At 33.0% G+C, this 19,757-nt stretch overlaps 2 protein-coding genes across 4 annotated transcripts; one reads left to right on the top strand and one right to left on the bottom strand.

Annotated features, from left to right (window-relative positions):
- Positions 1-777: 777 nt before the first annotated feature.
- LOC126834796 (synaptic vesicle glycoprotein 2B-like) lies at positions 778-6,637 on the top strand. Its single transcript, XM_050566971.1, has 12 exons — positions 778-907; positions 1,075-1,160; positions 3,035-3,088; positions 3,181-3,342; positions 3,411-3,573; positions 3,924-4,045; positions 4,135-4,373; positions 4,567-4,775; positions 5,189-5,454; positions 5,858-6,017; positions 6,093-6,220; positions 6,295-6,637. The coding sequence occupies exons 2-12, from the start codon at positions 1,157-1,159 to the stop codon at positions 6,348-6,350; spliced, it is 1,563 nt and encodes a 520-aa protein (XP_050422928.1). The 5' UTR covers positions 778-907; positions 1,075-1,156; the 3' UTR covers positions 6,351-6,637.
- Positions 6,638-9,368: 2,731 nt separating this feature from the next.
- On the bottom strand, positions 9,369-12,155 carry LOC126834313 (thiamin pyrophosphokinase 1). 3 transcript variants are annotated; one of them, XM_050566136.1, is made up of 6 exons: positions 11,893-12,154; positions 11,642-11,804; positions 11,412-11,562; positions 11,104-11,331; positions 10,753-11,040; positions 9,369-9,785 (listed from the first exon to the last, which is right to left on the bottom strand). In XM_050566136.1, the coding sequence occupies exons 2-6, from the start codon at positions 11,690-11,692 to the stop codon at positions 9,655-9,657; spliced, it is 849 nt and encodes a 282-aa protein (XP_050422093.1). In that variant the 5' UTR covers positions 11,693-11,804; positions 11,893-12,154; the 3' UTR covers positions 9,369-9,654. The 3 variants fall into 3 exon arrangements, with proteins under 3 accessions (XP_050422093.1, XP_050422094.1, XP_050422095.1); XM_050566137.1 differs by having other exon boundaries at positions 11,412-11,571; positions 11,642-12,155; XM_050566138.1 differs by lacking the exon at positions 9,369-9,785 and adding an exon at positions 9,890-9,999 and having other exon boundaries at positions 11,642-12,155.
- Between the last annotated feature and the right edge of the window lie 7,602 nt (positions 12,156-19,757).

The raw sequence follows: 19,757 nt of genomic DNA, 5'->3' as shown, positions 1-19,757 counted from the left end.
CCGATAATGGTCCTGTTGACTTCACTGTTTATGATATTTGTGATATTTTTAGTAATTTTATTTATAAAAAGAGTTCAGTAACTCAGTTGTTTATGAAAAAGGTAAAATTCGATCAATTAAAATCCTTACTGTTGATTAAAAAATATATTTGAAAAATTGGTATCCATTAATTTGAATAAGTATAGTGTATAACAATTAAAAAAAATTATTTTTTCAAGTAAAATTGTACGTGAAAAACAGTGATTTTTAATTTACCGAATGTTAAATTATTACTATATTTTACTGTTATTATGAATCACAATTTAGGATTAATAAAATATATCATTCATTATGGAAATCTACAAGACTTGCCTGAAAGCTAATAATATTGTCGATCGCAGTAGGCACACATGGTCGATATCGGTACAAGATAGTTAAACATACTATTTAGACGGTCAAGCCTTACTATTTGTAAACCGACTATTATAGTAATGATCCAATAGATGATAATAATAATAATATTATTATTATTATTATAATCTATGAACGATCGTTGGATTATAATCGTATTACATAGTAGCAACCGGCCATAGCATATTCTTTTCAAGTCTCCATCCCCCTCCCCCACGTATGTAGGTGTGCTAAACGGTATACACAGTGAAGTGTGGTAAATCGTTTGCGGTATACCGTGTATTATTATTTTGTGTACACACACACACACTTATATATGTATATAATTATAAGTTTATAGGCGGGTTTTCGCTGTCGTTATCTGCTGTGCTCTGAACCATTAGATGGGTCTATTAGTCTTGTCGGAGGTAACCGATTGTCGCACAACACACGCGGTAATCAATAAGTGCACTAGTGCAGTAATCGTCGGGGCCGGATCGTTGATTTTATTGTCGTTAGAGAAACTAATATATACTTGGTAAAGGCGTTAATGTCATTAGTTTTTTTTTTTAATCATTTCGAGCTCTTTTTTTTTTTCATGTAATTCTTCTTTCGCTCATTTTTTTTTTATATATTTGTTTTATGTTATATAATTTATTGCGATTCGTTTCGTCGTGTGCCGTCTTGTGCGAAAATTTCGGTTAGGTTTGACCGTCGACGGTTGTCCTGAGTTCAGTGTATCTATGCAGAAACTCGTATTGAAATCGCACCAAACACCAGTAACGTGATGGGTAATAATACATTAAACATAACGTATGGACATAATAATAATATGTACGTGGTCGCGATTTCCTCATTCCATATTATTATTCTCATCAATAAATTATTTTAGGTTGGGCAAATTCGAATTTCAGAACAACTACCATACCATCTCACCCCAACCTAGTTCAACTCTAAATATTATGTTTTTTTTTAAATCAGAGTTGGCTATAACCTATTTTTTTTTTCTTAAAGTCCGACTCCTATAAGTTTTTTGAAATATCTGATAGATCCTATACAAGCCATATTTCCAAGAAAATAATTAACATTTGCTATACTTAAACAGAAAATATATAATAAACTCTCGTCTGTTTGGTTTGGTTTTCCAAAATCACCTGAAAGTTGTTAAACTTTAGCCGTGATTCGTTAGTTAGTTACCTACATTTAACATTAAATTACATTGAACTTTTGCTAAAACTTCTAAACCGTTTAATATGTTTTTTTTTTTTAATTTTATATAACAATCTAATTTTTTATACTATTTTTATTGTTCAGATAAAGTAATTTGTACACCTTTTAATCTCAATTACAACTGAACAACACGTCTTATCGATGGTCCCATACTTAAAATGTGACAATTCATATATGTATACGTATGTGAAAATATTATAAAACAATATATTGTGATAAGTTTAGGAAACCACTAGAAAAAAACATTAGTAATACGCTGTAAAGATTTGCCATAGTTTTATGATCATTATTTATTAATTGGAAGTGAATAGCTGTATTATAATAACCACTTATTGTCAACCGATGCAAACTAAATTTGATAATAATACCATATAATATGTATAAAAGGTTCAATGTGTTATCTAAGTTTTGACCTATATTAGTAAAGATATTTTATATTTTAACCTCACAGTTATTAATTTTCATAAGTGTTTGTTAAGTTCGACAATAGCTAATTTCCAAAGTTAATGAGTTCTGTTAAAAATTATTTTTTTTAACCATTCGGTTTGGTAAACAATATAGGTGTTGTGGCATTCTAGACAGCAAACTTAGAATTTGTTTAATATATTATTATAATGGTTTTATCTTATCCTTCTTAATAATTGTCGAATGGTTGCAATAATATAATATAATTCAACGCCAATATTTTGTAGATCATATTATATTATATTAAATCATATTATATTTTGCTGTTAGAAACATTTAAGTCGTGCCCAATTTTTCAGGCACACAAAATTGTAACGTATAATAAAACTTGTATTTATTATTACATCCAGGCGCTAAAAGTTACCTAACTGATGCTATGTTATCTAAGGATAGTATTTATAAGGCTTTGGAATTTGTAAATATCTGGAAATTTCCAGTTAATAGTATTTAACGATTAGTTATAACCACTATTTATTAATGAATTCGGTACAGGAAACATGTTTGTAAAATCTTAATTTGTGCGATAATGAGGATTCGTTTTAATTATTGTATTTTTTTTTTTTTTTACTATAACGCCCATGTCAACGTCTAGACTATTTTTTTTTAGCTTAATAAAATTATTTACTTAAACAATTCATGTAGAGAGAAGTTCGCCTAATTGAAAAACTAGTAAACATAAAAAAAACGGATTAATTTTGCACGTTATATAAGTAAAGCCGTGCAGACTGAATAACTTAAAAAACCATTATTTCTCGTTAAGCAAACGCACGTAGCGGCAATTATATATGCCCTGACACTTCAATTAGTCGAGATAGTCGATTTAACTAAACTGTTTTATAAATATGATCGTTGTGTTTAAATATCGATTTAAAATTAATTGTGCTCAATTGATTTGTGGAATGAGTGTGAATCAATGAGTGTGTGGACTGTCAACTGTGTAATGCGTTATTCATGTTGATATTGTTTATAGGTTTGGACTTCTTAGACAATGGTTCAATTTTCGAGCATGCCATTACGTGCGCAGGTACGTAACGTACTTGGGAGTCGGGAAAAAAAAAAAGAGATGAATAAATTATCGAGTTATTAAATAACATGAACGATTGATTTTTTTTTTAGAATTTGGCAAATTCCATTATTATTTGTTGGCACTTAGCGGCCTCATCTACACCAACTGTGCCATATCCATAACTGTTGTATCATTCGTGTTACCGTCTGCACAATGCGATTTCAACCTGAGTTCGTCCGACAAAGGGCTGTTGAATGCCGTACCTTTGTTTGGTAAATAGCACGGTAACTCGGCACAAACCAATATAGCAGAAAATATTTATTAGAATTTTTGTTTTTAGGCATGCTTTTGGGTGCGTATTTTTGGGGATGTCTGGCCGACATGCACGGAAGAAAAAAAGCTCTGATTGCTGCATTACTTCTAGACGGCATTTTTAGTTTGATTTCCAGCTTCCTCACGTTCTTTTGGCCGTTTTTGTTATGCCGTTTCTTCAGCGGTTTCGGGTAAGTCGATTCGAATAATTAAAACAACATCAATTAACGCAAAACTTTAAAACATACTAGTAGTGAGAATAAATAGGTAGATACGGTGACTCGAAAATGGTAGTACGAGTTGGAAAAAGTAAAACGTAGGATGAAAATTTAAAAATAAAAGATACAATAAGTAAGCGTATATAAATGTTATTGACCAGGGATTGTAGTATTAAAATGTAAGTAGAAAAATGACGCGGTGCGCAAAAATAACGAAGCGAGCCGTTTTAAGTTAATGTAAACAGAATAATTCCGCAAAATTACTCTAGTTTTTATTTATAAACAGTATAACTAACATTTTGTAATTTATATTCAATTTTCAGCGTATCGGGTTACTTGGGAATCCTGTTTTCGTACTTGGGTGAATTCCAACCGAAAATATACAGAGAAAAAGTGTTGTCGTGGCTGGAAATGTTTTGGACACTCGGCGCTGTAGCGTTACCATGTACCGTCTAAATTTCCTAACGGCTAATTATTTAAACTATGCGAGTGTGATTGTCATCTTTTTTTTTTTTTGCCTTTCTGTCTTTGCAGTGATAGCATGGGGTATCATTCCAATACCGCTGCAGTACACTTACAGTATTTTCAAGTATTCATCGTGGAACGGATTTCTCACGTTATGTTCATTGCCCAGCATCTTGTTGGCCTTGTGGCTGACCCGGTTTCCGGAAAGTCCGAAATTCTTGTTAGAGTGCGGCGAATACGAAGAAGCTCTCAAGTGTCTGAAACGGATTTACACGGAAAACACTGGCGAACCCGGCGATACGTATCCCGTACGAAACAATTACTTACCGCCAAAGCTGTACAATTTTACTACTAACATTCCTGCTAAACAAAACATACAGTTTCAGCATTAGTCCACTCGATCCTTGTATAATACTAGCATATTAAAGCCTAATATAAGATTTTGTGAATGCGAGCGAATGAATGGTTTCTACTAATCAGCGATTGCCGTTGTACTTTTAGGTGAGAAGTTTGATCGAGAACGAAGTCCGGTGCAGTGTGGTCAGCATACAGTCGAAACGGTCGCTGAGAAGCATGAAAACCGTCAAAACGCCCAAAGACCTGAGGAATCTACTGAAAGAGATATGGTACCAGACCAAGGAAATGTTTAAGCCACCCCATCTCAAAAATACCGTACTTACGTGTCTCATACAGCTGGGACTGTCTTCCACGTAAGCTATTACACCAGTATATCCGTCTACTTTATCATCTTGACCCTCGGTCGATCATTGCGTTTAAATGTTATCGTGGTTTGATAAGTTGGTCGACACAAGACGTACTGCTAACATGATTTCTTTCGAAATTGCTTCAGCAAACGGTTAACCATTGCAGTGTTTTTGAAACCCCTGACTTGTCGAGATACTGTGTGTGACGACAAGTAAAGAACATTATGAAATAGGCGGGTTACAACATTGATTATACAATGCTGGGTGTCATCCAAGTAGAACCTACTGGTATTAATTTTGATCGATACATATCATATCCACTGCTAAGAACGTTATTTGGAATTTGTCTGTATTCAGACTATTAGGCTGATTACAAAAGCCGTATTGGTGGATAATGTGTGTTCGACGTGTGTTTGCAGATACTACACTATGATGCTATGGTTTCCAGAGTTGTTCAATAGATTCGAGCAGTTCGAGCACGAACAACCCGGCAAAGACGTATCCGTGTGTCAGGTTTCATCGGTGTACATCGAACACAACGGGGCTCTTAGCATGGATGACTTGTGCGGGTCGGGCGTGGGACAGACGGTTTACACGCATACGTTGTGGGTCGGAATAGCGTGCATACCCACGTCGCTGTGGATGCCGTTGTGCGTGCACAGATTGGGCGCCAAGTTTTTTTTAGGTAAGTTATACCGTGACATTTATAACGTTCGAGTGCCTCGTCAGAAAGTTCAAACTACTGCGCGGTACTAAAGGTCGAAGGGCCGGGAGACAGCATAATTTTATAGCGAAACAGTGCACCGAGTTTCGGTTGAATAGATTCAGCAGGAAATACCATCGGGGACTGTACGGGGTGTTCGACAACTTTAGAAAAACTAACCTAACCGTAGTGATTTTTCCTTCGAAACTTCATTTGCCGAGTACGTTTGTTAGTACTTATTGCTACTGATGAGGTAACAGGTAGTAATATTCGTGGAGCCTTTCCTTCTAAATTATTGGATAGGTACCCGATGATATTTTGTCAAAATCTAAAGTTGAAACACTAGTACACGCATTCCAATTCAATCGTTGTATTTCATTTGCAGTCATAAGTCTTTTCATATCCGGCGTCGCAGCGGCCATGCTTTATTTCGTCAAGAACGCCATGCAAAATCTCATACTGTCGTGCTTGTTCGAAGCGTTTACCAGTCTGGGAATTAGCGTACTGATGTGCATAATGGTGGAGTTGTTCCCCACAAACATGAGGTAAGAACGCTAAGATGAAGTCACTTTGGAAGAAAAAAAAATACACGATAACATGTATTTATGATTCGTTGACAGAATTATGGCCGCAGCCGCGTCTGCTACGTTTGGCCGTTTCGGGTCTTTGATGGCGAACATCATGTTTGGACTTCTGATCGATACACACTGCATACTACTCATTATAATTTTCAGTTCGTCGCTAATAAGTAAGCACACTGCCAGCGAACTTTTCAATTGTTTTACTTTGCAAAGCTGATTACGTTGTGTTATTATGTTTTAGTTAGCGGTATCCTGGCGTTAGCTCTCCCGCGTTCAAACCACAAAGATTTAGATTAGGTTTTACACACAACTCGCCACCTAGTGCATCTTACGAGTATGTTATGATTTATAAATATTATATATATATATATATATTTCTATTAAGAATGCGGAATATTTATAAATGATAACCTCGACAGTGAATCATATTAAATCACATCATTATTATTATTATAATGTAGATGTATAACACTTTGATGTACTATTAATGTTTAAAAAAAAAAAAAATGTATTATTGGTTAAGTTTTTAACTTAAACGAAATGTGACAACTTTTTTTGTAAATACAATTATTATCGGCTAGTAAAACATTATTAAACATTGTGAGTATAGATCATTATATATTGTATGTTTTGAAATTTAAAAAAAAAAACAAATTTGAGTCATAAAATAATAAAGTATATACGTTGTGTACAATTTAAATCTATTAGTACCTAGTGTGGTGGAAGACTTTTAATTTAGGTACCTTGTTTATTTATCCATTTGCTAATTTCACACACACACTAATGCTTACCTCTACCTATCAGTTAAGTTAGGTATTCTTGATATCTGTAATACCTTTTTAACTATTTTTTCTTCTACATCTTTCATTCTTCCTGTTATTGATGTATTTTTGAAACTATTTAAATAATTCTTATACCTCTTACGGCATACATTCATTTCGAAAACACTAAGTGCTCTTTTTTTTATGTTAATAATTATGTATGTAAATATATAACTGTTTAATCGTATCGTCTATAGCTTCAAAGTGACAAGTTACTGACTTATACTTCAATCTAACTAAAATTAAGATAAATTGTTTAAAACGTTACGGGCATAGGTAACTCTCACCAGTTAAGTTTAAAATTTGAGTTGTAGAAAATGGAACAACTTAGCATTTAGGTGAATTGGTTTGATTTTTTTCACGATATTCTAAACCCAGATATGCGATAGTCTTTAAATGCTATAGGTAAATTGAATCAAACAAAAAAAACCTAAAATATTTTGTAATTATACTTTTATATTAAGGAAGTTGGAGCCGTACCTTATCCATGGACCCTCATAAGCGGTTTGGTTGTACAGGATCTTCATAAATTCATAGCACAGCATTTATTTCAATGAAATAACAATAACTGTGGCCGGTAAAAATAATATGCTACATCTCGCCTCAAATGATTTTTTTTTTAAATTGGTTTTGAGACTTATCAAATATCATGTGTCGTTCATACTCTTTTCCAAACCACCCGTGAGGTAGAGTATCGGGCTCGTTTTTTTTAACGTGGTATCTCCATGTATGATGATGTTTCAAATTGTGCGTTTATACTAAAAAAACCATTTAGAAACGCGTTTAAAACATTTTTGGCCTTAAAAACGTTAAAAGTATTGTTAAACCTCTTTTTGGTTATTCCAATGTTGCGGTTTGTGTCTAAAGCAAATAATTCGTTTGACCGGAATATTATTCCATACTCCATTCCAGGCCCATTTCCTACCGCCGAGGGAATACTTTACAACCGCGGCCTGGATATTCATCCCTAAGTCATGGGCCTGCATTCCAGCGTAGTTTGGTTCTATAATCGGACGCCGGCCGTGCATATACCCGACGTTCAGCTTAATCGGGTTCCTGCACGAGTGTACCACACGATTCGCGAACAGCACAAGGCATATGCCGGGACCTCTCGGCTTATAACCCTTATACGCTGGCATGAAGTATGGAAGTAAGATTATAAAGCAAAGTTTAAAAAATCCATACACTTGACATGTTCAAAGAAACCCAAACGCGTCACTCCTGTCTGTCATGGGTGTTTATTTGACATTTGCGTTTAATTAAATTGGCCAAAATGGTTAGGTATGTTGTGGAAATTGGGCGATTTTCCAAAACGATTAAGTGGCATCATCGTACACAGACCTAATCCACGTGGTGCTCGACTTGGGAGGAGAAGAGGGGGATCAATTATCGTTCAGATGTTTTTGGGCTTTTTGTTTCAAGTGAAACGCATCGGACGAACCGTTCGTCAGAGATTATCAGTATCGAAGAAATACATCAATAGGCAACAATTTATTACTTGTTTATATGAACGATGAATGGAACAAGTACAAATATTATCAATAAGGGTGGTTTCTTGCTTATGAGTTTTTATAGTACCGTTTTATCCCGAATCGAACACGTATAGGGTACGGAATTAATTCGGCACTTGCTTGTAAAATACTTGAAAAGAAACACATTCTTCTATAAAGTTCCACCCGAGTTAATTCCGGACCCCTAACTTAATTGAACTAATTAATATTTCGAATAAAATACTACATATATTGGCTAGTTGTTACCCGTTACTTCGCGTTATATACTTATTATTACAGAAGCACGTTCTCCTGTTCTGGCAAAACGGTTATGCTTCTTCGCATGTTCAAATCTAGAAAAAGTATATCCATGTGAGTAATACTAATTAAACTGCTAATCCTACTAGTGTAATACTAATTGGATTTGGTACAAGTCTTCAGTTCCAGACACCTTTTTTGAAACGGTATTACCCGCCCAGAAAGTCTGACAGTTAAGTCTATCTTATGCTGATTGTATTGATGCGGAATACACTTACATATTTACCGCAGACCACTTGATCAAGTTAATTGTTCATAAAATAATACTTATATTTATTGATTTTTAAAAATACAAATTCACATTCATCGTTATTAAACTAACAAATGAATATACCAGTCAATTCCCCTAACACCGAAAATTGATTTGTACACATTTACTTTTAGCCAGCAAATCCGTTTAAAAATTATGTAACTATATATAAAAACCTTACAATCCATTTTCAATAATGTGTGTTTAAGTTTTTTTTCAGTAATCAACGAGTACTGTTATACTGTAGACTTTACAACACAGTTTAATGTTTCTTTTTTTTGTAAATTGCTACAAACTACTTAAGTTAACTATGCACATTTCTCACCATTTTTTGTAATTTTGAAAAAAAAAACATAATTATTACTTTTTATCATTAGCTGTAGTCTGTACTGTTTATAATGTGGTAATTGACAAAAACATTAGAAAAAAACTAAAATAACACTAATAGAAAAATGATATATTTTTTTTAACGATCATGAATGAAAATAAGGTTATTTGTTTATTAACTAGAACCGTAACATAATCTAACAATGCAATTATATAATTTGTTAACAATTAACATGACTTAGTTGATAAAAATTACCTCACATTGTAAAAAATAAAACTATACATATAAATCAGACAAACATTATTTTAAATTGACTAACATTAATTTATGAAAATATTGTTAGGTTTATAAAACATAGCCTCATCAAAATTCAACAAGTAAGAAAACCAACGACTTAAAAATCGTCTTCAAAACCCAAAGTCATTGTCCACAAAAGTGGGGAACTATTAGCGATAGTGACGACTGAGTCTCCATTATAGGTGTTGCTGCTGCTGATAAGTCCTCCCATTTGCATCATTTTTCCATCTAAAATAAATAAAAAATATTTTACATGTGTATTTACTTAACGTTTTCATTAAACATAATATGCCAAATCAAATGTAACTCAATAATTATAATAATGATAATACCTTTATATATTGAGTGTCATTAAGAGGATGCGACTGCAAGTAAATAAATTTCTTGCCACTATAAATGTTCTCATACAACTAATAGTAATATAACTCATTCTATATTTAATCTAGAACAAAAATCTTTTTAGTGGAAAAAAGATCATAAATATGATACTATGATGTAACGTCACATGTTATACTGATGGCACAGTGCACGGGAAATGTGGTAAATGCACATTTTAAAAATATTTATAGTGTTTGAAAACTGATAATGTTGTCATATCTGTCAGATGTATTTGATAAACATGACATACTCTTAACTGTATGGATATCTCTAATATCGTAATATTATCTAATATTGTAAATGTGTTATAAGCTATTAGGTACAACTGAATTTCTCAAAACAAGTGCACTTAAAACATGTTTGCACTAAGCCATTGGTATTATTATACATCAGTTATGTTTAACGTTACATTTTACAGTACCATTTAATATACGTTAAAAGTTTTTCATAAATTGTTATCAGTACATATTTTTTTCTGAAAGGGATTTATATAATAATTCATAAATTTGCCATAATTTTGTATAAACAAAGAAAGTGGAAACTGTATAGTACGTTTAGTATAAATAAAAATATTGTATAAGTTATAACGTAAAAAATGAGACCCTATGTTTGTTTTATAATCAGAGCACTAATGGAAAACAAAGATTATATTAATAAATAGAAATTTGAATAAGTGATTTTGCATCAGCCACAACTAATTTTTAATTAGATAACAAATTTGTTATTTATAAAAGAAATATTATTACTATTTGAGTTACTTTAATTTGGTTTATGTACAAATAAATAGCAAATTACAATAACTAAATATCAGTCTTACTTATATTCCATTTAAGCCCAGTAGTTGTGCAACTCTCACAAGCTGAACCCATCGGGAACAATCCAACGTAATTTTTCTCAGGGTACGCTGTGAGAATTTGAGGAATTTGTATGCTATGTAAACCTGGCGGAAGTAACCAAGTCATCGTGTTTCTTCCTAATAAGATTGTCTTGCAATCTAAAAACTGATCTCTTTGTGTATACAAAGTGTTTATGTTGGACAAGAAATGATCAATCCTGTTGTACATGTTAACCATTACGATTATTTTGTTAATTTTAATTTTTTGTCCTAAAAATATACAATAAACACTTAATGTATGAATGTGAGTTCAACATTGTATTAAGTTATTACTCGCAGAATATTTTTGAACTTCTTTTAATGCTTTTGTAAAATCAGTCTCGTTTTGATTAGGAGTGTGAACTAATTTTGAGCCACGTTTCACAAAGTATTCAACAATAGTAGGCGTTGCAGAATCGAAATCACCGCTGATCAAATCGGGATTTTTGCAATTGAGTTTGTTTTGAGTTATAAATGTGTGCCATCTGTTTGCACCGCCGTCCACTGTTACTCGTAATCGACCTATGAATAAACGTTAATCATCAGTGTACACAATATAATATGTTATACTTATAAAACATAGAAGTTTTGCGGTAACTTACAATTGTTCCACAGATGTTGTATAATTTCTGGGGGATTATTGATACTCGTGTTCAACACGATCACAGATGCGTTTTTCAAACACATAGTCTCCAATTCTGTATGCCACTTGTATATTTTCGGGTCATCATGCATGCTCTTATTCTGAAATGCCTAGAAAAACTATGATATTGTAAATCAAACGAGAAGTAGGTATACTACTGTGAAATCGTTTGACGTTGGAAACACTAACCTTGCACATAACAAATTTTGACAAACGATCCGGCCACAATCCATTCAACATTTGGTTGTGTTGAAGTTAATGGTGCACCACACAATTCAATGTCAACTGACAATAGTGTGTAACGGCGGTAACGATAGGATTGCAATGATCAAATGAAGATTTCCATTGTTTTCTGATGACAAGAGTCTGACGTTAAAATTACTATTTATTGTATCACAACGAATTAATAATATAAAATTATTTAGATAGAAACCAATTACATCTATTATTTAACGTAACTACTCCGTTTGACCTTAAACGACAATACCAATGTAGTAACACATAACGAATACTTTTAATGCAATGACGGTTAACCGTTAAGCGTTAACGTGCACGTGAGATCAATGACAATGACAAATGACAGGTGAGGGCAAATCTAAACAGGGTTCGTAACGATTCACAATCCATAGAAATCGCAACCGAAAATCTCAATACAAGTTACAATCATGAATCACATCATACTCGTCATAGTCCCCCATCGCAGTTTTAATGTTATGTGATTAGGTATCACATAATATTATTATCACAGAATAACCAGAGGAGAAACCAAGGCTGCGACTGATAAGTGTCCGACATTTTGTGTTTTGCGGGTTACGTATAATCAACTAGTTTTTTCCTGGAACTATCGTTAGTTATAGTCTGGCTCCCGGCAGCATAAACAATATGGCAGTTGACCTTTTTCGGCGGCTCATAAGACCCCGACGTGTAATTTTTGTAAAGTTTCCCGTCTGATTATTCTGCGTTAAAATATTATTTGGCAATGAGCGCGCTGCCCCAAAACCTATAGTTGATAAGCAAACGGCCAAGACCTATAATAAATATTTTATATGTCTACGGCAAACAACAGCTGTTGTCATTGGACTTTTTTGCCATTCCAGTTTTGGAGGTAGGTGCCAATTAGATTTTGGCGACCGGTCGAAAAGTAAATTATTATAGCTACATAGGCAAATTGTAAAATGACCGTCTATACATTTCATTATTTTTTTAAATCAAGAATAATTTGCTGACAATGTTGATTGGTCAATAACCAGTTTAAGATAATTACTTTTGAGCTTACTAAAGCAGAAAGCTTAAAATTTAGGACGGGAGGACCGATGAAGGGTGAGATGTACCTAGTATTTTTTTTTATCTGTTCACATTACTCTAGCATTACTCATCCATTATATACATTAAACTCTAATAACTTTAAAAGTAATTATCCAAAACTGGTTATCGACCAGTCAACATATTCAGCAAATTATTATAGTTATCTATACTATTATAGTATTATAGTATTATTATATCTATGTTATTATAGTTATATATTAAGAATAATAATCGTTAAGTTTAATGAACTCTAGAAAAATTAAAAAATATGTAAATGTTAATAATTTCCAATATTTAAAATAACATTAACCAAATTGTAGTACTTATTTAGCTATAGTTGTTTATTATGAAGGCGTTTTACATAATTATCGAGGTCATAGTGCACAAGTGTTTTTTTTTTTTTTTTGGAGAAATTATATTTAATAACACGCTACATATTTCGTACACATTTTAGAAACCAGAGATTCAGAGATTCATTGTTTGAAAACTTAAAGTTTTTTTTTTTAAATTTACAACCCGTTTGCACTGCCATAGATAAATATGTTTTTGTTATTATCCAACTAAATTAACAAAAATATTAGATAGGTATGTAGTTATTCGTAATTGTCGTTAACACTCCTTGAACCGTTCACAGTTTATTCGGAATGCAAACAGAACTTTGTAGCTAATTAGTTATTACATGCATTAAAATTGTTCAATTTTTATTATAATATATTATAATTTATATATGTATATATAAAGGAAACATTGTATTTCTTTTGATTAATAGACAAATAAATAGTAAAAGAATTGAAACAACAGCTGCCAGTAAATGTTATGCCTGTTGACCGGTAATATCAGTTTAAGTATATCGTACACAGTAATATGTGTATACATTGTACCTACTATTTAATAATAATGTATTATTTTCTATTGTAATAACCTTATTACTATAGTGAGGTGGGCTTACACGATCAGCTGGACTGTGCACGAAGACAGCTTCGACTGGGTCGGGGTAAACTTCCATCCGTAAGATACCTGTAGAGACGAGCTTCTGATATGTTTTTAATTAATCTACAAAAGCCCGGATCTACAGGGTAGATCACGAATGCGTTACACCGCTATTGCGATTGGTATGAAGTCATCTGCAGGCACAACGTATTTCGGGATCCTGCGTGAAGAAGAGAAAAACCAAAAAAATTACATTTTATTTCAATCCGAAATGCGGTTGTTTACTTTCTCGCGATAGCTTTGGGTAGCCGTAATAGTTTATTATTATTAACAGAGCAAAAAAAAAAGAATAGATGCACATGGGTCGACCTTGCAAGGAGTAGAGCAGACTGCCTTCTGACCACCGGCAAGGGTGTAGAGTTCAGCGGAGGCTGTGGATCCCGCGGTGGTTTATTGATCTCTCCGGTGTCGCTTCTGCTGCTGTGCACGAGGGTGGTAATACCAGACGACCGGGAGGAAAACCGCTGACGGGATTACGGTTTTTTTTACTATTATAGTTTTGTTCGGACCCGCGGAAAGTATACATGATTCCCGTTCAGCCTCGATCGGCTACGTCACCAGCAGATATCTCTATTAGGTCTCTCAGATTTCGAGGGCCGTCGCAGGCTTCCGCGGTGACTTGACCTATGGAAACGTTTTGCCGTTAGTTCGATCGCGTTTCCAGCAAACGCGATTGACCGTGTGGTCGTGCCACAATAATAGTACCGAAATGATATTACTTACTGTTTACACGGCACGAGACGACGAAACCGACAGTTGTTTGAGAATCCTATACGTGCACTTTATAAGTGTTGTGGCCGACGGATGCTTCGGTGTGCAAGGTGGTTCGGCAAGCACGGCTCGTCTGCTCTGACTGTGGTGATGCTGTGTGTAAACGGTCTTGCCCACCAGAGGGACGTTGCAAACAGGGCGCGGCTCGCCACCCTTGCCATCTGCTCGTTTTCCATCTCCGTTTTTGCACTTGTACCCCACATCAGCACCCTCCAATCTATAAAATACAAAACCCCCCCCCGGAGAGTGCCGGTAATTACCCCCCCCTCCATCCTAGGACGGTCTTATACCTTCCACCGACCGCCACTTCGGCGGGCCGTTTTTCAATTTAAGAGCCGTCGGAGATTCAGTATTTCATAAAAAAAAAAAAAATGTCATAATAATACTTATTAAAACCATTACGAAATTTTAGACTTCCGTGTTTTACGAAAACACCTAAACCCTATACCGGTTGTATTATTAGTGATGGTTATAAGTATACCCTACATCCGAACCGAGTTTTGTTTGCACAAGAGAAAGCGATTTTCGATTACAGACTTTCGTTTAGGACGAGTAGGCGTTTTTAAGCGTTTTTTGCAAATGTTGTCAATATTTTGTGAAACATGCTGTGACGAATTGCACGCGGTCGGTTTTTTCAGTCAAAAGTTTTGACTCAAAACACATCATTTTTATTCCATCACACAGGCCGAACCAGTGATCCGATAAGCAATCTAAAAACAGATTTGAATTCGCCACGAAGTTTACTTAGATCGGTCAGGGTACTTTTTTTAATTTTTAATTTTAACCCTTTCCAAATTCTAAATTTTATATAAAGTTCAAACGTGTTTTATACATAGTAGGAATTATATCGAAAAAGTACGGTGACCGATCTTAAGTAAACTTCATGACGAATTAAAATCTGTTTTCAGATTACTTATCGGGTCACTGGCTCAGCCCGTGCGATGGACCATTAAAAATAATACCATGAAGCTTATAGAAATTAACCGATAAATTAATTGACACGATCGAAATATATTAAAACCACTTTTTTCTTAAATATTGGCTATTGCCGTGTATAGGTACGACCATTTCGGTTGTAAGAAACATGGAATGTTAAATCTAAATCGTATAACTAGTTTTTTTAAACCTTAATCCAAAAACTATGCTAAAAAAGCGAAAAAAAGGTTTCCACCATTTCTGAGGATTAGGGTTGATACTTTTTCGGTTTAACTAATAGGGTTACTACTAAAGAATATAACTCAATACAGATAATCACAAGATATAACTTAGTAAATATACTAAATGTATTAGTATACTTATAATGATCTACCTACGTCATTTAAATATTAATTATTCACATTTCACCTTAGAATCGTTATCCAATTAGATTATTTATGTAATGGACAGTTTTTTTTTTTCATAAATACAGTAAATAGTAAATGCTTTATTTATTTTTTATTGTCCACAAGAATCCGACATTAATGAAAATATACATAACGGGTTACAATGACGGTTTAATTGCATAATAAATTGAAGTGTTGATAGTGAAAGCTGTTCGAAGTCATTAAATTTAAACTAACGTTTTTGAAATATCTAACAGTCAACGCCATCTATGTACAGGCAGGAGAACGCGATCTGTAAACGTTCAGTCCAGAACTAATAGGCTATAAATTGGGTTTACAAATTTATTAATTGGTAGTAGGTCGAGTAGGCGAGCTGCGAGAAGAAAAGTTTATTCAATTCGCGAGACTGCTTCTAAGCGTTATGTATTAATACAAATTAAATTGTCCACTTTAGTAAAAATTCTTCTAATTATTAACTATATACCTACCTATTCTTATTAACTATATACCTACAGTCTGGTTTTAAGATCCTCTATGTTCAAAAATTGTATATACAAAAGCGAAATTAAGAAATATTTTTTACTCTTTTGGGGAAAATGGTTAGTTATATTTCTTTGTTATTCGACTTCACAAATCGATGTATCTAGAGAATACCTATCCTTAACTAATTTGAAACTTCTTTTATCCTGTTTCGGTATAACAGGTTCATTTAAGAGAAAAGTGTTTATTTTGAGCAGGTTTTGCGCGATTATGACAGATATTTTTGGAAGCGAACGATTTAAAATCTATGTAGTTTAAGTTTTCTGTAAATGAACAACTTGTACTGTATAAATAAAATTTGTCCGAAGTTTTTGGATTAACCTTTCATACATTTACACGCTGGAAAACTTTCAATTTTTGAGCTTTCAAGTGGTTTTACCCAACGACCCATTGTTTATTAAAAAAATGACAAATTATTTCCAGTATTTTAAGTTTGTTATTAATAAATGAGTGACAAAAACAAACATTTTTTCATTGCGTTTTGATCATGGACGTGTGTCAATAATTCGATGTTGATAATTTACTATTTCTATGAAAATAATACATTCCGAGTTGTATACCACTTGAGCAAAAGTACCTAATTAATAATATGTTAAAAATAAAAAACGCATATCATAGTTAAATTTAATGTTTTTTCGAGAAATTTAAATAGGTGTTTATAATTTAATCGCATAAATAATACAGTTTTCAAAGTCATTTTTCTAAGTAAGACAATTTGTTGTCAAATCGTATATTATTCTTCTTCGCCGCCTTTACCGATACAAGTGCTCATTTCACTTACTCTTTGACTTTCTCATCAAAAACCTCTGCCCACCTGTTTCTCTGATTTTACTAAACTTTCAATCAAGTACAATATTTACAATACATACAAATTATGTTTTATTTTATTTACCACGCGGAAAATGATTGCAAAATAATAATTTTAGTTAAAATTTAACATTATTTAAACAACCTAATAATTGGGTAAATATTTTTTCTGGGGCCATTTAAAAATAATTATTTTATTTTATCCACCTCACCGGAGACTGTAGTCAGTGCTATTTAATTATCCATGTATTACATTATGTGACTATGGTTTTGCCAGCTTCTACTGTAAGATGGCGACAGAGTTGACGGAAATATGAAATAAAAAAAATCGCATAGATAGCGTTACACATTCAAGTAGAAATATTTGTAAAACTAAGTCCTATACATTTTTCAGGCTTAACAAAAAATATATATTCTTCTATAGTCGAATTCTATTCATAAATTTGATGAGAAACTCAATCGGCAATCGGCATTGAATTTTCTGCACTTCGCAGAAAAATGAAACATTATTATAAGAAACGATTTCTTATTAGTCTATCGTTAAATATATTTGCATGCAATTGTGATGTACCAACGTTTAGGTCTTGACGTATACGAAATTAGATTGGGATAAATATTCCAATCTAATTACAAGTATATATAAACGTCATAATTTGTCTTATACGTTTCGTATTCTAAGTAGTGGAATTATGATACGTTTATTACGATTTTTTCTCGTCTGTAATTTATTCGTACAATATGTTACTACAAAAGATAAATTGGTATAAATTAATCAAATATATTACATCCACCGTAATAATACTTGGATGGAATTAATTGTCAGTAATTGTATTTATTTGTATTAAAATATTTAACCCTTTCATGCATGACTTTTTTTTTTCCCCCAAAAAAATTGTACTGATTCTAAAATAAATCAGGATTATGGGAAAAATATTAAAAAAATTATTTGAGCACAACTTCCCCTTAATTCTCCTCAAAGTTTAATTCGTGCCTAATATGGCACAACGCGCACCAAATGTATGTTTGTGCCACTTATGGCCATCATGCATTAAAAAACACAATTTTTGTTTGTGCCATATCTGGAACAATATGCACTCAAAACAAATGTTGTCATAATTGGTATTCATTTTTTGGCATTTTTTTTTATTACTGACATTTATTTGTTATATATATTTTATAAGATAATTAAAAAACATGATTTGTGTAATTATCATTTTTTTTTCTTAATAATGTAAGTAACAAATTATAATAACTTTTTATGCATGTTGTCCCATATTAGGCACACATTAAGTTTTTGTTGTATTTCAAAAACTATTATACTTAAAAAACTGTTCTTACTTTTAAAATATTCTCCACAAAATTCCCTACAAGGTGGTATTTTTTTTTTTTAATTCGGTAGTTTCAATTTTTTGTTATGATAGCATGAAAGAAATAGTTTTTACCCGACGCGGTGATAATATTTTCAGTTGTTTATTGTTCATCTATAATTCACAATTTTAACGCTAGATGAAGGTACTTTTCATCAAAATGGGTCAGTTTTTTGTGACGAATTCGGCCATCTATGCAGTTATGTCATAAATTCATTTCCAAAGCAACAAATAACAAAAAACTAATTTGTGCCATATACGGCACAACATGCACGAAGGGGTTAATAATATCAATATACAAAGTGCTACTGACAGCTGACTTATGTCCTATCGTCAAAGATCAGAAAGCAAAAACACAAATTTAACTTTCAATACAGAATAAATTATTTTAACTCGACGACAAGTTAACGAAAAAAAAAATTATAAAACTCATTTACCTAGTTAAAAAATAAGATGCGCACAAATGTTAAACCACTGAGTAGTATGTATTTTTTTCTACAGTGTAATGACTGTTGATGGAGGTATTTTATTTATGGTTCAAATCACAAAACAAATGTTTCATTTAGCCACGCCTTATTCTACCATTGGCTTTATTACTTCTACTGGACTGGCGGTAATTGAAATCGTTAATACCGGTATTAGTCGGTAAACCGAATAATTAATTCATTACACTTAGGATTTTGTCAAAGCAAGATACCAATTATATTAATATTATATTATTATGCATTGACAAACATTTCATTGGAGACCTCAGGGGACATTGTTCTCTCTCCCTACCTAATCACCAACGTATCTCAACCAGTGTAACAATTTAGAACGTCCAAAATTAGAAAACAGGTCGACATAAAGTTCATATTTTATCGAAAAATACGGAAAACACCACCTCGATTTCGAAAAGTAACTGTTTAACGGCATTCAGTTAAATCGATTAATTTCTCGGCGAGAAACAGTTGATCAAAACAAACAAAAAAACTGTCTTAAATAAATCAAAAAACATTGTAACGTCAAAATATGTCTTACAGCCGAACCCCTGGCAGACGCTACAAGGAGTTGGGGAGTTCCGGAAAGCCGGTGCGGTAATGTCTCGAGGTGGCGGCTCGGCACGCGAGACGTTGGTACGGTATAAAGAAATAGCGTAGCTGATGGAAGCAATAATGGACGTTTGCCAAGCATTGGCGTTTTCTTATCCCTCTGTCCCGGAGA

Source organism: Adelges cooleyi, unplaced genomic scaffold, assembly GCF_023614345.1.
Source record: "Adelges cooleyi isolate 19-005CV unplaced genomic scaffold, UGA_ACOO_1.1 ACOO_flye_CR_arks_rails_tigmint_CR_PRNA_21, whole genome shotgun sequence".
Classification (NCBI taxonomy): Eukaryota; Metazoa; Arthropoda; class Insecta; order Hemiptera; family Adelgidae; genus Adelges; species Adelges cooleyi.
Note: the sequence above shows the minus strand (reverse complement) of the source record. Positions and strands in the feature narration are given on the sequence as shown.

What these genes read in the sequence shown, in the direction of transcription:
- LOC126834796 (XM_050566971.1), top strand. An exon ending in CAGCTGGGACTGTCTTCCAC is followed by an intron (nt 4,776 to 5,188) that starts GTAAGCTATTAC and finishes GTGTGTTTGCAG; the next exon opens with ATACTACACTATGATGCTAT. An exon ending in GGGCGCCAAGTTTTTTTTAG is followed by an intron (nt 5,455 to 5,857) that starts GTAAGTTATACC and finishes TTTCATTTGCAG; the next exon opens with TCATAAGTCTTTTCATATCC.
- LOC126834313 (XM_050566136.1), bottom strand. Translation starts at nt 11,692, where the DNA reads ATGTTGAATGGATTGTGGCCGGATCGTTTGTCAAAATTTGTTATGTGC. An exon ending in ACAACATCTGTGGAACAATT is followed by an intron (nt 11,332 to 11,411) that starts GTAAGTTACCGC and finishes GTTTATTCATAG; the next exon opens with GTCGATTACGAGTAACAGTG. An exon ending in TGGGCTTAAATGGAATATAA is followed by an intron (nt 9,786 to 10,752) that starts GTAAGACTGATA and finishes TATTTATTTTAG; the next exon opens with ATGGAAAAATGATGCAAATG.